General features: G+C 37.5%; 1 protein-coding gene across 9 annotated transcripts in view; it reads right to left on the reverse strand.

Moving 5' to 3' along the window:
* VPS8 (VPS8 subunit of CORVET complex) overlaps positions 1-13682 on the reverse strand; it is a 254914-nt gene that overhangs the window by 141462 nt on the left and 99770 nt on the right. For all 9 annotated transcript variants that reach the window (XR_006299413.1, XR_006299414.1, XM_043594694.1 and 6 more), the window contains 3 exons: positions 9406-9448; positions 7890-7962; positions 7437-7556 (listed from right to left, as the gene is read on the reverse strand). Coding sequence is in view for 7 of the 9 variants with exons in the window: in XM_043594694.1 (XP_043450629.1) it covers positions 7437-7556; positions 7890-7962; positions 9406-9448 (236 nt within the window). In the remaining 2 variants the exon portion in view is untranslated. The remainder of the gene's footprint in view (positions 1-7436; positions 7557-7889; positions 7963-9405; positions 9449-13682) is intronic.

Raw genomic sequence — 13682 nt, forward strand, 5'->3', positions numbered from 1 at the left:
GCCTACCCCGGGAAGCAAGAAATATCTCAAATAAACAACCTAGCCTTACAACTAAAGGAGCTAGGAAAAGAACAAACAAAATCCAAAAACAGTAAAAGGAAGGAAATAATAAAGATAAGACCAGAAATAAATGAAACAGAAACTAAAAAATGGAACAGGGGCTGAATGAAACCAGGGGCTGGTTCTTTGAAAAATTAATAAAATGGATAAACTCCTAGGCAGTCTTCTCAAAAAGGACCCAAATAAATCATAATGAGAGTAGAGAAATAACAACCAACACCACAGAAATACAAACAATTATGAGAGATTATAAAAAACTATATGCCAACAAATTGGACAACCTAGAAGAAATGGATAAATTCCCAGAAACATATAAACTACCAAAACTGAAATGGGCAGAAGCAGTAAACTTGAACAGATGAATAACTAGCAAAGAAATTGAAACAGTAATCAAAAAACTCCCAAACAAGAAAAGTCCGGGACCACATGGCTTCACAGGTAAGTTCTACCAAACACTTAAATAAGAGTTAATATCTATTCTCAAACTATTACAAAAAACAGAAAAGAGAGAAAAACTTCCAAATTTATTCTATGAGGCCAGCATTACCCTTATACCAAAACCAGATAAATACACCACTAAAAAAGATAACTAGAATAAATAAACTTTAAAAAAAAAAAAAAAAGAAGGGGTGCCTGGGTGGCTTAGTTGGTGTCCTCTGACTGCGGCTCAGGTCATGATCTCATGGTTTATGAGGTCAAGCCCCACATCGGGCTTCACACTGACAGTACAGAGCCTGCATGAGAGTCTCTCTCCCTCTCTCTGGCCCTCCCCTATCTGCTCGCTCTCTCTCTCTCTTTCAAAATAATAAATTAACTTAAAAAACATAAAGAGAGGGGCGCCTGGGTGGCTCAGTCAGTTAAGCGTCCAACTTTGGCTCAGGTCATGATCTCACGGCCCGTGAGTTCGAGCCCCGCGTCGGGCTCTGTGCTGACAGCTCAGAGCCTGGAGCCTGCTTCACATTCTGTGTCTCCCTCTTCCTCTGCCCCTCCCCTGATCACGCTCTCTCTCTGTCTCAAAAATAAATAAACGTTAAAAAAATAAAAAATAATAAAAAAATAAAGAGAACTAGAGGCCAATATTCCTCAGGAACACAGATGCAAAAATTCTCAATGAAATATTAACAAACCAAATCCAACAATATATTAAAAAAAAAAAAAGCATTCACCATAGTGAAGTGGGATTTATTCCTGGGTTGCAAGGGTGGTTCAATATTCCCAATCAACGTGATACATCACATTAACAAAAGAAAGGATAAGAACCATATGATCCTTTCAATAGATGAAGAAAAAACATTTGACAAAGTATACCATTTTTCATGATAAAAACCCTCAACGAAGTAGGTTTAGAGGGAACACACCTCAACATAACACAGGCCATATATGAAAAACCTATAGCTAAAATCCTCCTAAATGGGGAAAAACTAAGAGCTTTTCCTCTAGTGTAAGGAACAAGATAGGGATGTCCACTCTCACCATTTTTATTCAACATAGTAATGGAAATCCTAGCCACAGCAATTAAACAAAAAGAAATAAAAGGCATTGAGAGCATCGAAGTAAAAACTTCGAAGAAGTAAAACTTTCACTATATGCAGATGACATGATGCTATATATAGAAAACCTTAAAGATTCAACCAAAAAACTGCTAGAACTGATAAACAAGTTCGGTAAAGTTGCAGGATATAAATCAACATACAGAAATCTATTGCATTTCTATATACCAATAACAAAGCAGCAAAAAGAGAAATCAAGGAATCAACCCCACTTACAACTGCACCAAAAACAGTAAGAGAGCTAGGAATAAATCTAAGCAAAGAGGTGAAAGAGCTGTACTCTAAAAACTATAAAGCACTGATGAAAAAAATGGAAGATGACACAAAGAAATGTAAAGACATTCCAAGGGCACCTGGGTGGCTGAGTCTGTTAAGTGTCCAAATTCACATCAGGTCATGATCTCGCAGTTCCTGAGTTCTGGCCCTGCATAGGGCTCCATGCTGACAGTGCTGAGTCTGCTTAGGATTCTCTCTCTCCCTCACCCTCTGCCCCTCCCCTGCTCATGCTTTCTCTTTGTCAAAATAAATAAACTTTAAAAAAACAAAAAGAAAGAAAGAAAGACATTCCATGTCATGCACTAAGAACAAATACTGTAAAATATCTACACTACCCAAAGCAATCTATAGATTTAACGTAATCCTTATCAAAATACCAACAGCATTTTTCATAGAGCTACAACAAATGATCCTAAAATTTGTATGGAACCACAAAAGATTCCAAATAGTTAAAGCACTTTTTTTTTTTATGTTTATTTATTTTTGAGAGACAGAGTGACAGAGCAGAAGGGGACACAGAATCTAAAGTAGGCTCCAGGCTCTGAGCTGTCAGCACAGAGCTCAACATGGGACTCGAACTCATGAGCCACGAGATCATGACCTGAGCTGAAGTCGGCCCCTTAACCAACTAAATCACCCAGGCACCCCCAAAGCAATCTTGACAAAAGAAAAGCAAAGTTGGGAGCATCACAATTCTGGATTTCAAGTTTTATTACAAAGCTGTAATAATCAAAGCAGTATGGTACTGGCACAAAAACAGAAACAAAGATCAATACAACAGAATAGAAAACCCAGAAATGAACTCACAATTATATGGTCAATTAATCTTTGACAAAGCAGGCAAGAATACGCAATGGGAAAAAGACAGTGTCTTCAACAAATGCTGCTGGGAAAAATGAACAGCTACATGCAAAAGAATGAAACTGGACTATTTTCTTACATCAAACACAAAAATAAATTCAAAATGGATTAGGAACATAAATGTGAGAACTGAAACCCTAAAAATCTTAGAGGAGAACATAGACAGTGACATAAGCCATAGCAACTTATTTCAAGATATATCTCCTGAGGCAAGGGCAACAAAAGCAAAAATAAACTACTAGAACTATATTAAAATAAAAACAGCAAAGGAAGCAATCAACAAAACTAAAAAGGTAACCTATGGAATGGGAGAAGATATTTACAAATGACATATTTGATAAAGGGTTATTATCCAAAATATATAAAGAACTTATAAGACTCAACAGCTTAAAAATGAATAATTCACTTAAAAAATGGACAGAAGACTTGAACATTCTTCCAAAAGATGACATACAGATGGCCAACAGACACATGGAAAAGATGCTCAACATCACTGATTATCAGGGAAATGCAAATCAAAACTACAATGAGATTTCACTTCACACCTGTCACAATGCCTAAAATCAACAATACAGAAACAACAGGCGTTGGTGATGATATGAAGAAAGAGGAACCTTCTTGCACTGTTGGTAGGAATGAAAGCTGATGTAGCCACTGTGGAAAACAATATAGAGGTTCCTCAAAAAGTTAAAAATAGAACTACCCCATGATTCATCAGTCATACAACTGGGTATTTACCCAAGGAATACAAAAATAAATTGAAGAGATACACGAACTCTGATGTTTATAACCACATTATAATAGCCAAATTATGGAAAAAGCTCAAGTGTCCACTGATTGATGAATGGATAAAGAAGATATGGTGGGGGTGCCTGGGTAGCTAGTTGGTTAAGCGTCTGGCTTTGGCTCACATCATGATCTCAAGGTTTATGGGTTCGGGCCTTGCATCGGGCTCTGTGCTGACAGTTGAGAACCTAAAGACTGCTTTGGATTCTGTGTCTCCCTCTCTCTCTGCCCCTCTCCACTTATACCTTCTCCTCTCTCCATCTCTCAAAAATTAATAAACTTTAAAAAAATTAGAAAAAAAAGAAGATACGGCATGCACGCGCGCACGCACACACACAATGGAATATTACTCAGCCATAAAAAAGAATGAAATCTTGCCATTTGCAATGGCACAGATGGAGTCAGTACTATGGTAAGTGAACTAAGTCAGTCAGAGAACACAAATACCATATGATTTCACTCATATGTGGAATTTAAGAAACAAAACAAATGAGCAAAGGGGAAAACAAAAGAGAGAGGCAAACCAAGAAACAGACTCTTAACTATAGAGAACAAACTGATGGTTACCAGAGGGGAGGTGGGGGGGATGGGTTAAATAGGTAATGGGGATTAAGGAGTACACATGTGATGAGCACTGAATATTGTATGCAAATGTTAAATCACGATACTGTACAACTGAAACTAATATTATATTATATGTTAACTAACTGGAATTTAAATAAAAACTTATTAAGAAAAGGGCCAATCTATTAATACAAGCAACAGCACTGATAAATCTCAAAAGCATTATTTTAAGTGAAAGAAGCCCGAAAAAACTACAAAGCATATGATACTATTTATATGACATCCTGGCAAGGGCAGAATTTCAGTATTAGAAAGCAAATTGGCAATTGCCAGGGGCTGGCATTTAGGATGTGATGGAAATGTTCCATGTTAGTTGTAAGAGTGGTCACAAGACCGTATGCATTTGTAAAACTCTTCTCTTGAAATGGATGAACCATACTATATTTTATATAAATTATACCTCAAGGAAGCTAAATTTAAAAACCTTACTTTAAAAAATATTCCAAAGTGAAAAAAGTGGTAAAACGGGATTTAAAAATCTGTCACATAAATTACAAGCCCCTGAAAATGTTTTTTATTAAGACATATTCACTGAATTAGGAAAGTTGGATGATGAATCAATCGTGGCAAAATAGGTAGTGAGTCCAGGATTTTGGATCCTAGGTCTTGTCAATTTCTCCAGCTCTGGGACTTGGGCATGCAGCCAACACATGATACAAGCATGTAAGAAAACCTCCACGTGCCTTTCAAGCATTTCAAATTCATTAAGTCCAAAAGAGAATTAATATCTATATGTTTCCCCATCGCTCACCACAACCTCGTCCTACCCCTCATCTTCTGAGAAACCAGTTTCTCTTCTGATTCCCTAATGAATAAACCACCATATATACAATTAACCAAGTCAGAAATCTAGGAATCTTTGACACTTCCCATTTGTCTTATCCTTCACATCCAGTGGCACAATAGGCCCTATGTTTTAGGCCAATTTGCTTCCTAAAATATCTTTCAAATCCCTTCACATCTTATTATTCCTGGTATCACAGCCTTAATTCAAGCCACCTCTATACTATACTTAGATTACTACAAAAATTTGCTAACATATCTTCTTGCCTCCAAAGTTGTCTTATTACAACTCATTTTCATACAACAGTTAGGGGGAGTTTTTCTAAACTACAAATCATGATATTCCTCTAATTAAAAGGTTTCGGTGGCTACCTACTACTCTAGTGTAGAAGTCTAAACTTCTCACCATGGATTAAAAAACTCAGTCTCTTCCTACCTTTTCGATTTGTTTCTCACTATAGGCTTCCTTACACCCCAAGATGTGGTCATACTGATTTTTTTTTTTTTTCCAATTCCTTAGTATACATTGTTCTGTCTTGTTTCCAGGCCTTTTTATATATTCTGTCCTTCTACCTAGAATACTTTTCCCTAATCCTAACCTAATTTCTATCCATCCTTTGAGACTCAACATGAACATCATTTCATACAAGAAACCTTCCTTAACCTTCCATTAGATTCCTCTCTTAGGTGTGTGTACGGCATCTTGCACTTCACCAATGGCACACACTACACTTTGCTATAATTACTTATCTAAAAGTCTAGAAGCTCTCCTCCACAAAGGCAGGGTTTATATCTTGTCAACCAAGGGTACACTCCCAGTTAGTACAGTACATGTGACATACTAGGTGCTCATATTTGCTATGCAAATGAGATTGTACTGCAACCGTACTATCAATCAATCCTCAATTCAGATATCAGCACAATTCCAAATGCTACCAGAGCCCTTAAAAAAAAAAAAAGGAAAATTAGTTAAAATTCTTTGTTGCTCTCTACTACTTTTTCTCTACCCCCTGCCTCATCACTTTGTTTCTTTTTTCCTACATGCCAGAGACCAACTATTCTTATGTTCTCTAAGGTTGTTTAAGGTTTCTTTTTTTTCTTTTTTAATTTGTTTTAATGTTTATTTATTCTTGACACAGAGAGAGACACAGCATGAGCAAGGAAGGGGCAGAGAGAGAGGGAGGCACAGAATGTGAAGCAGGCTCCAGGCTCTGAGCTGTCAGCACAGAGCCCGACGCGGGGCTCGAACCCACGAACTGTGAGATCATGACCTGAGCTGAAGTCGGACGCTCAACCGACTGAGCCACCAAGGCGCCCCAAGGTTTCTTAAACCAATCAGATCTGACTTCCAGTTCTAAGTTTCTTTTCCCTTCTTCCTATGCAATTAAAATTACTACTTCTGAAGCCAAATATTCAAATAAACTAATTAAAAGAATAATATAACTGGGAATCTTAACTTTTTCATAGGCTTTCTTTTTATTTAACAGTTTATTACATTATTCAATTCATAAATGTACTGTATGCTCATTAGAGAAATTTGCCCTATCTCACAATCACTAATAATATTTAAGTCTTATTTCCTTCTGGTCTTTTCTCTCTAAATATTGTGCATATGCAACATTTGTGTGTTTTATACATTTGTGGGTCTATTGTTTCACTAACCACTGTAATATAAGCACTATCCATATCATCAAAAGCTTTTAAAAAAACAACTACAGGGGCGCCTGGGTGGCGCAGTCGGTTAAGCGTCCGACTTCAGCCAGGTCACGATCTCGCGGTCCGTGAGTTCGAGCCCCGCGTCGGGCTCTGGGCTGATGGCTCGGAGCCTGGAGCCTGTTTCCGATTCTGTGTCTCCCTCTCCCTCCGCCCCTCCCCCGTTCATGCTCTGTCTCTCTCTGTCCCAAAAATAAATAAAAAACGTCGAAAAAAAAAATAAATAAATAAAAAAATAAAAAAACAACTACAATACTATTTAATTGGAATGATATATTATGTGTTATATAATTATTCCCTTGGGGGCATTTTCATAGACAACCTGGCTCACCCAAATCCATCTTTAATTAAACATGTATAAGGATTTTTTTTCAGCACGAAGCTCCCAGATTCCTTTTAAATTCCAGTTATTTCCATTCTCATCACCACTACATGTCCTTCAACCTTCTTCCATATGCAGTATATGAAATAATATAATTTATGAAACCAAAAATGTACCACACATCTAATTCTGCTTTAGCTTTTTGATAAGGATGTGTTAGAAAGAGACAGAGAGACACAGGGGAGTGGGGGGAGAAGAAGGGACAAAAGGACGAGGGGGAAAGGAAGGGAGATAAAGAATTATAAAATATGGGTGGCGCAACAAAATTAAACATTTTGAAATGTTTACTGCTCGCTGTCAGGTTATCAAAACTGTATCTGCATACACATCTTTCTTTCCATTAAAAAAAATTTATTACCCTGGTTCCTCTAAAAACATCTTAAAATCACATTATCTCTTACCAGTGCCAATACATTTAGAAATTCTCTTGTGTCAAAATGTAGCAAAGTCCGAACATAGGGGTAGATTTCTTCCTCAGGGGAGGCTTCTGCTGAATGCAGGCGAATCAGAAATTCAAAAACCTTCAAGTTTAAAAAAAAAAAGTTGACGATCTTCTCTCCTTACAAAGTATCTTGCTGAAGCAACAACTGCCAGTTGGACAAAATAAAGGCAGGTGGAATTTAGTTTAAATTGCCACCATGTTGTAACTTCTCTAACCTGATTCCGCTATCATTACTGGCTGTAGTGATGGTGGGTAGGTTCTCTCCTACCATAGCAGATAGCTCCTGACTCACATGTAACCTTCAATTACAGTTCATCTATAGTACATATTAACAAGAGGTGTGGATCATAAAACAAGAGGTGTGGATCATAATATAGTACATATTAACAAGAGGTGTGGAAATAGCACCAACCTGGTTTTTAACCAAGGGAACAAGATCTTCAGGGATGTCACCAAGGGGATAGGCTCGGCCTGCTAGACAACAGCTAGAAGAAAAGGAGAACAGATTTGGTGACTTGTAATGGGCTAACTTCCAGGTAACACATTGTTTCTCAAACCCAAGATACTCATTTGGTGTTTAAGCACACTCAGCTTTTGTCACATCAAGTTCAAACTTGATCAAGATGAAAGCCAGTTCAGAAAATGTGAGCAACAGGGATGGTGGTGAAATAAACACATCCCGTGACAGAGTAAGCACTTTCATTTCTTCTTATTTTTCCTAAAAGAAACCTACGCCACGCTAAGTGGACAGGAAGGAATGAGAACAGACTATCTGAAAGTCTCATACTCAGCACCAGAAAAATACCTAATGGCACCATTACGCTATGTTTTACCAGTGAAAAGCCTAATGTTCTCACAAACTTCAAACCAATGGCTCTAAGAACAGTGATTAAAGACAGGGAACAAGCTAGTCTAACAAAGGTCTGGAAAATGTCTGCAACAGAACAAGTCTTCAGGGAGAGGAGAAACTGATGAGAAATTAACTATACAGTTTTACCTCCAAATAAGACCTTCCTTATGGCTAATGTTTTATGGTTTATGCCTTGCGGGTTCAACTATAAAGATGTCTTCTGAATATGTCCTCGTTCTGGGGGGGAAGGCACAAATTTTAAACTTCTTTGAACAAGCCATCAATTTTGAATGTTGGATTAGAGACAGCATATTCTAAGAAATTTCAAGTACAGACAATAAAGTACTGGGAAGATGCTGCATATGTTCTTCTAAAGAATCGATGTAACAAGTGTGAAACAGGTCTCAAAGTTAACTCTGGCACTAGATAGGAGCTAAAATGATGCTTTGGCAGGTTCTGCCACCTTCTGCCCTGCCACCCTGCCAGCCAGCTATCTGTCCAAAAGTTCTATTGGGACATAATTCTGAGCCTCCATAGTTTGTGGAAAGAATTCTGTTTGAGGAGTAAGGAGAGGAGATAAAATTTTCACAGCTTAACCTCTGTCACTAACTTTTTCATGACCTAAACACATCTCTTGCCCTTTTATAAAAAAGAGAGAGAACACATATTCCACAGAGTTTCCAGTGCTAAAAATAAAATACTCTACCACCAGGCTTTCTCAACCTCAGCCTTATTGATACTTTGACAGAGATAATTCTTCATTGTATGGACTACCCTATGCACTCAGCAATATCGCTGGCCACCACCCATTAGATGCCAGCAGCATATCTCTCCCAGCCCCAAATGTGACAAGCAAAAATGTCTCCAGACATTGCCAAAGATCGGGGGGGGGGGGGTGGGGTGGTGTACCAATGGGGGACAAAATCACCCATGGTTGAAAACCACTACTGTACAAGCAATAAAACATGAAAAGCACTATACACATAGGACATGACAGTACCTCTAAGAATACAGGGCGGGGGGAGGGAGAATTATAGAAAAAGTACATGTAGATAAATTAAAAAAAAAAATCTCTTACCTAATATATACAAGCAGCTTGTTGCCCATAACAACTTGCTCATCTAAAACAGAAAAAGTATCTTCAGCAATTCTCTCAAAACCTTTTCAGAAATAAAATCTTTATGTGGAAACAAAAAATAAAACTTGGCATTTGAGTTAAGTATCTTCCTAAAGAATACATAGAGAAAAAACCACCTTAATTCTTGTTTTTAGAATTTCCATTAGATTCTTTTCACAGACAAAAAACCAATGAGTCAATGAAGCATACAGAAGAAGGAATACATCTGAGGGTAGAGAACCATATATTGTTGGCTTAACCAATAGTTTGGGACCAGGGTAAAGTGTAGAGCAGGCAGTTAGTTGATGAGTTAAAGGTCATGACCAATTAAGTAATATTAAGGACTAATAATGTCTTCTCATCTGTAACATGGACTCTTACCACCCACTGTGCTCTAGGGTTGTGAAGGCCACTGTTCACAAATGTTTAAAATAAGAGACTTAGATTAAATGATCTTTAGGACCCTTTTTATTCTAAGTTACATCTAAAAAGTAAGATTCTGTCACATGATAATATAAGTCTATCTCTTGGTTAAAAGAAATCAGAAATATAATTATATCAGGTGTAGGCAAAGGGGTCAAGGGCAACAAGACAATAAAGTAAAAGCCTCAAGAGTGGGTGAAGTGACCAGTAATTCTTATGGTGTGCAGATTATAGGGATTTGCGATTGGTTATAATAAACTGAAATTTCTACTTTTGGTATATCAATAGTGAGCATAATGTAAGCAAGTGTACATCTCTTAATCAGTAATCCTTTCTAAATACAATAATGCCTTGCATTCTGAGTAACTTGTCCTGTGAGTGTTCCACGAGACAAGCAAACATTTCTAATAAATTTTAACTTGATAAACGAGTGATGTCTTGCAATATGAGTAGTACAAGATGCTGAATGTCACATGATCACAACTGACCCAGTGGTTCTTCTCTCTTTCACTTGCAGGATTGTGGGTGATCGTCTCCCATTGCTCAGATGCTCGGTCTCAGGCCACGGTGTTTGGCAGTAATCTGTGATTTTTCAGAACGGTGGAAGGTGCCCACAACTGGCACTAGTGTATTTTTTGTCACTTCAAAGCACCTATGGACAGTTCCTTGTTTTTCCATACAATAGCTTAGCAATGCTTTGCTTTATTCTAGATTAGGCTGCCTCCAGATATAGACCCTTTCCTCTGCTGCCAGCTACATTAAATATAGTATATGCCAAGAGTTTATTAATACTGTACTGTAGCCAACATCCATGCAAGCATATACAATGGACTGCATGCAGAAAAAGACTGAAAAGAAAGGCGGTAAGAAGGAGATGATTACAATGGAAGTTAAGAAGGAAATCATCAAAGTATGAATGAGGTATGCAAGTGGCCGATATTGCAAGATTTTATAAGAAGTCTGTGTCTGCATCTCACCTGCAGAGAAGGAGGAGAAAAAGGCAGAGAAATCCCTCACTTCAAATGAGATTAGGGAGATGTATAAAATGTGGGAAAAGTACAAAATTTTGTAGAAAAGCACTACCCAAATAAGGCTGTAGCAGTGAGAGCAATGAATCTATTTAACAACAATACAATGTCACATTTCCACAAAATTCTCAAAAGGAGGCAAAAGAAAGCGTCACTGGATAGGCTCCTTGTTAAAGTTGCACAAAACAAAAAAGATTCCACTGAGGCAATAAACAGCAGTGATTCCATCAGTGATAGTGAAAGTCATCCTGCACAATAACCCTCCTCTCTCATCTCCCTCACAGCAGCCATGAAGGTTTTCAAAGGTAAGTGCAGTTTAATTTATTTTCCTTTCTATATTGTATTTTCTTTATTATTTTGTATTATATTACAGTATTATAATCATTTTTATATGAGTATTTTTGCGTTGTGGTACGAATCATCTGAGTGTCCATTATTTCTTCTGAGGAAATTCACTCTGGTATACAAGTATGTTTCCAGAACAAATTATGCTCGCAAACCAAGGTTTTACTGTACTCCAGATCTGTGTTGTCATAAGTGCAAATAAACCTGAATTGCTTGAAATTATGAGTAACTATAATATGCTTCAATTCCAATTTTTTTAATTAATAAATTTCATTTTTTAGAGACGTTTCACTAGGTTCACAGCAAAAATGAGAGAAAGGTATAGATATTCCCCATATATCCCCTATCCCCACACCACACAATCTCCCCCACTATCAACATCTGCTCCAGAGTAATATATTTCTTATAATCAATGAATCTACAGTGACACATCATCACATGAAGTCCATAGTTTACATTAGGGTTCACTCTTAATGTTGTGCATACTATGTATGGGTTTTGGCAAATTTATGCTGACATATGAACACCATTACAGTATTGTCAGTTGTACAGAATAGTTTCACTTTTGTAAACCCTCTGTGCTCAGCCTATTCATCTCTCCCTTTTCATCAACCCCTATCTCACAGTTTGTGAGTTCAAGCACCATGTCGGGCTCTGAGCCAATAGCACGGAGCCTGCTTGGTATTTTTCTCTCCCTCTCTCTCTGCCCCTCTGAGGCTTGCTATCTCTCTCAAACAAACAAACAAACAAACAAACATTAAAAAAAAGGGACATCACACTAATGAATGAATGGGTTAACCAGGGAATTGAAGAAGAAATAAAAAAGTACATGGAGGCAAATGAAAATGAAAACACAACAGTCCAAAACTTTTGGGATGCAGCAAAGACAGTCTTAAGAGGGAAGTATACTGGAATTCAGACCTATCTCAAGAAGCAAGAAAGGACCCAAATACACAACCTAACCTTACACCTAAGGGAGCTAGAAAAGGAACAGCAAATAGAGTCCTAAAACCAGCAGAAGAAGGCAAATAATAAAGATCAGAACAGAAATAAATGATTAAAAAAAAAAAACCCATAGAATAGATCAATGAAACTAAGAGCTAGTTCTTTGAAAGAATTAACAAAATTGATAAACCCCTAGTCAGACTTATCAGAAAGAAAAAAGACCCAAATACATAAAATCAGAAATGAAAAAGGAGTGATCACAACCAACACCACAGAAACACAAACAATTATAAAGGAATACTATGAAAAAAATTATATGCCAATGAACTGGGCAATCTGGAAAAAAATGGACAAATTCCCAGAAACTCACATACCACAAAAACTGAAAGAGGAAGAAATAGAAAATTTGAACAGACCCCTAACAGCAAACAAATTGTATGAATAATCAAAAATCTCCCAGGGCACCTGGGTGGCTCAGTTGGTTGAGCGTCCAACTTCGGCTCAGGTTATGATCTCATGGTTTGTGAGTTTGAGCCCCGCCTCAGGCTCTGTGCTGCCAGCTCAGGGCCTGTAGCCTGCTTCAAATTCTGTGTCTCCTTCTCTCTTTGCTCCTCCCCTGCTCGCACTCTGTGAGTGAATAAAGATTTAAAAAGAAAAAAAAAATCTCCCAATAAACAAGAGTCCTGGGCCAGATGCCTTCCCAGGGGAATTCTACCAGACATTTAAAGAAGAGTTAATACCTATTCTTCTCAATCTGTTCCAAAAAAATGGAAATGGAAGGAAAACTTCCAAACTCATTCTATGAAGCCAGCATTACCTTGATTCTAAAACCAAAGACCCCACTAAAAAAGGACAACCACAAGGCCAATATCCCTGATGAACATGAATGCAAAAATTCTCAATAAAATACTAGCAAATTGAACTCAACAGTACATTAGAAGAACTATTCACCATGATCAAGTGGGATTTATTCCTGGGCTGTGGGGCTGGTTCAATATTTGCAAATCAACATGATACACCACATTAATAAAAGAAAGGATAAGAACCATATGATCCTGTCAATAGATGCAGAAAAGCATTTGACAAAATACAGCATCCTTTCTTGATAAAAACCCTTAACAAAGTAAGAATAGATGAAATATACCTCACATCACAAAAGCCATATACCAAATACCCACGGCTAGTATCTTCCTCAATGGGGAAAAACTGAGAGCTTTCCGCCTGAGATCAGGAACATGACAGGGATGTCCACTCTCACTTCTGTTGTTTAACATAGTATTGGAAGTCTTAGCTTCAGCAATCAGACAACACAAGGGAATAAAGGCATCCAAATCAGCAAGGGGGAAGTCAAACTTTCACTCTTCGCAGATGACATGATACTGTACATGAAAAACCCAAAAGATTCCACCAAAAAACTTCTAGAACTGATCCATGAATTCAACAAAATTACAGGATATAAAATCAATGCACAGAAATCGGTTGCATTCTTATATACCA

Source organism: Prionailurus bengalensis, chromosome C2, assembly GCF_016509475.1.
Source record: "Prionailurus bengalensis isolate Pbe53 chromosome C2, Fcat_Pben_1.1_paternal_pri, whole genome shotgun sequence".
Lineage (NCBI taxonomy): Eukaryota > Metazoa > Chordata > Mammalia > Carnivora > Felidae > Prionailurus > Prionailurus bengalensis.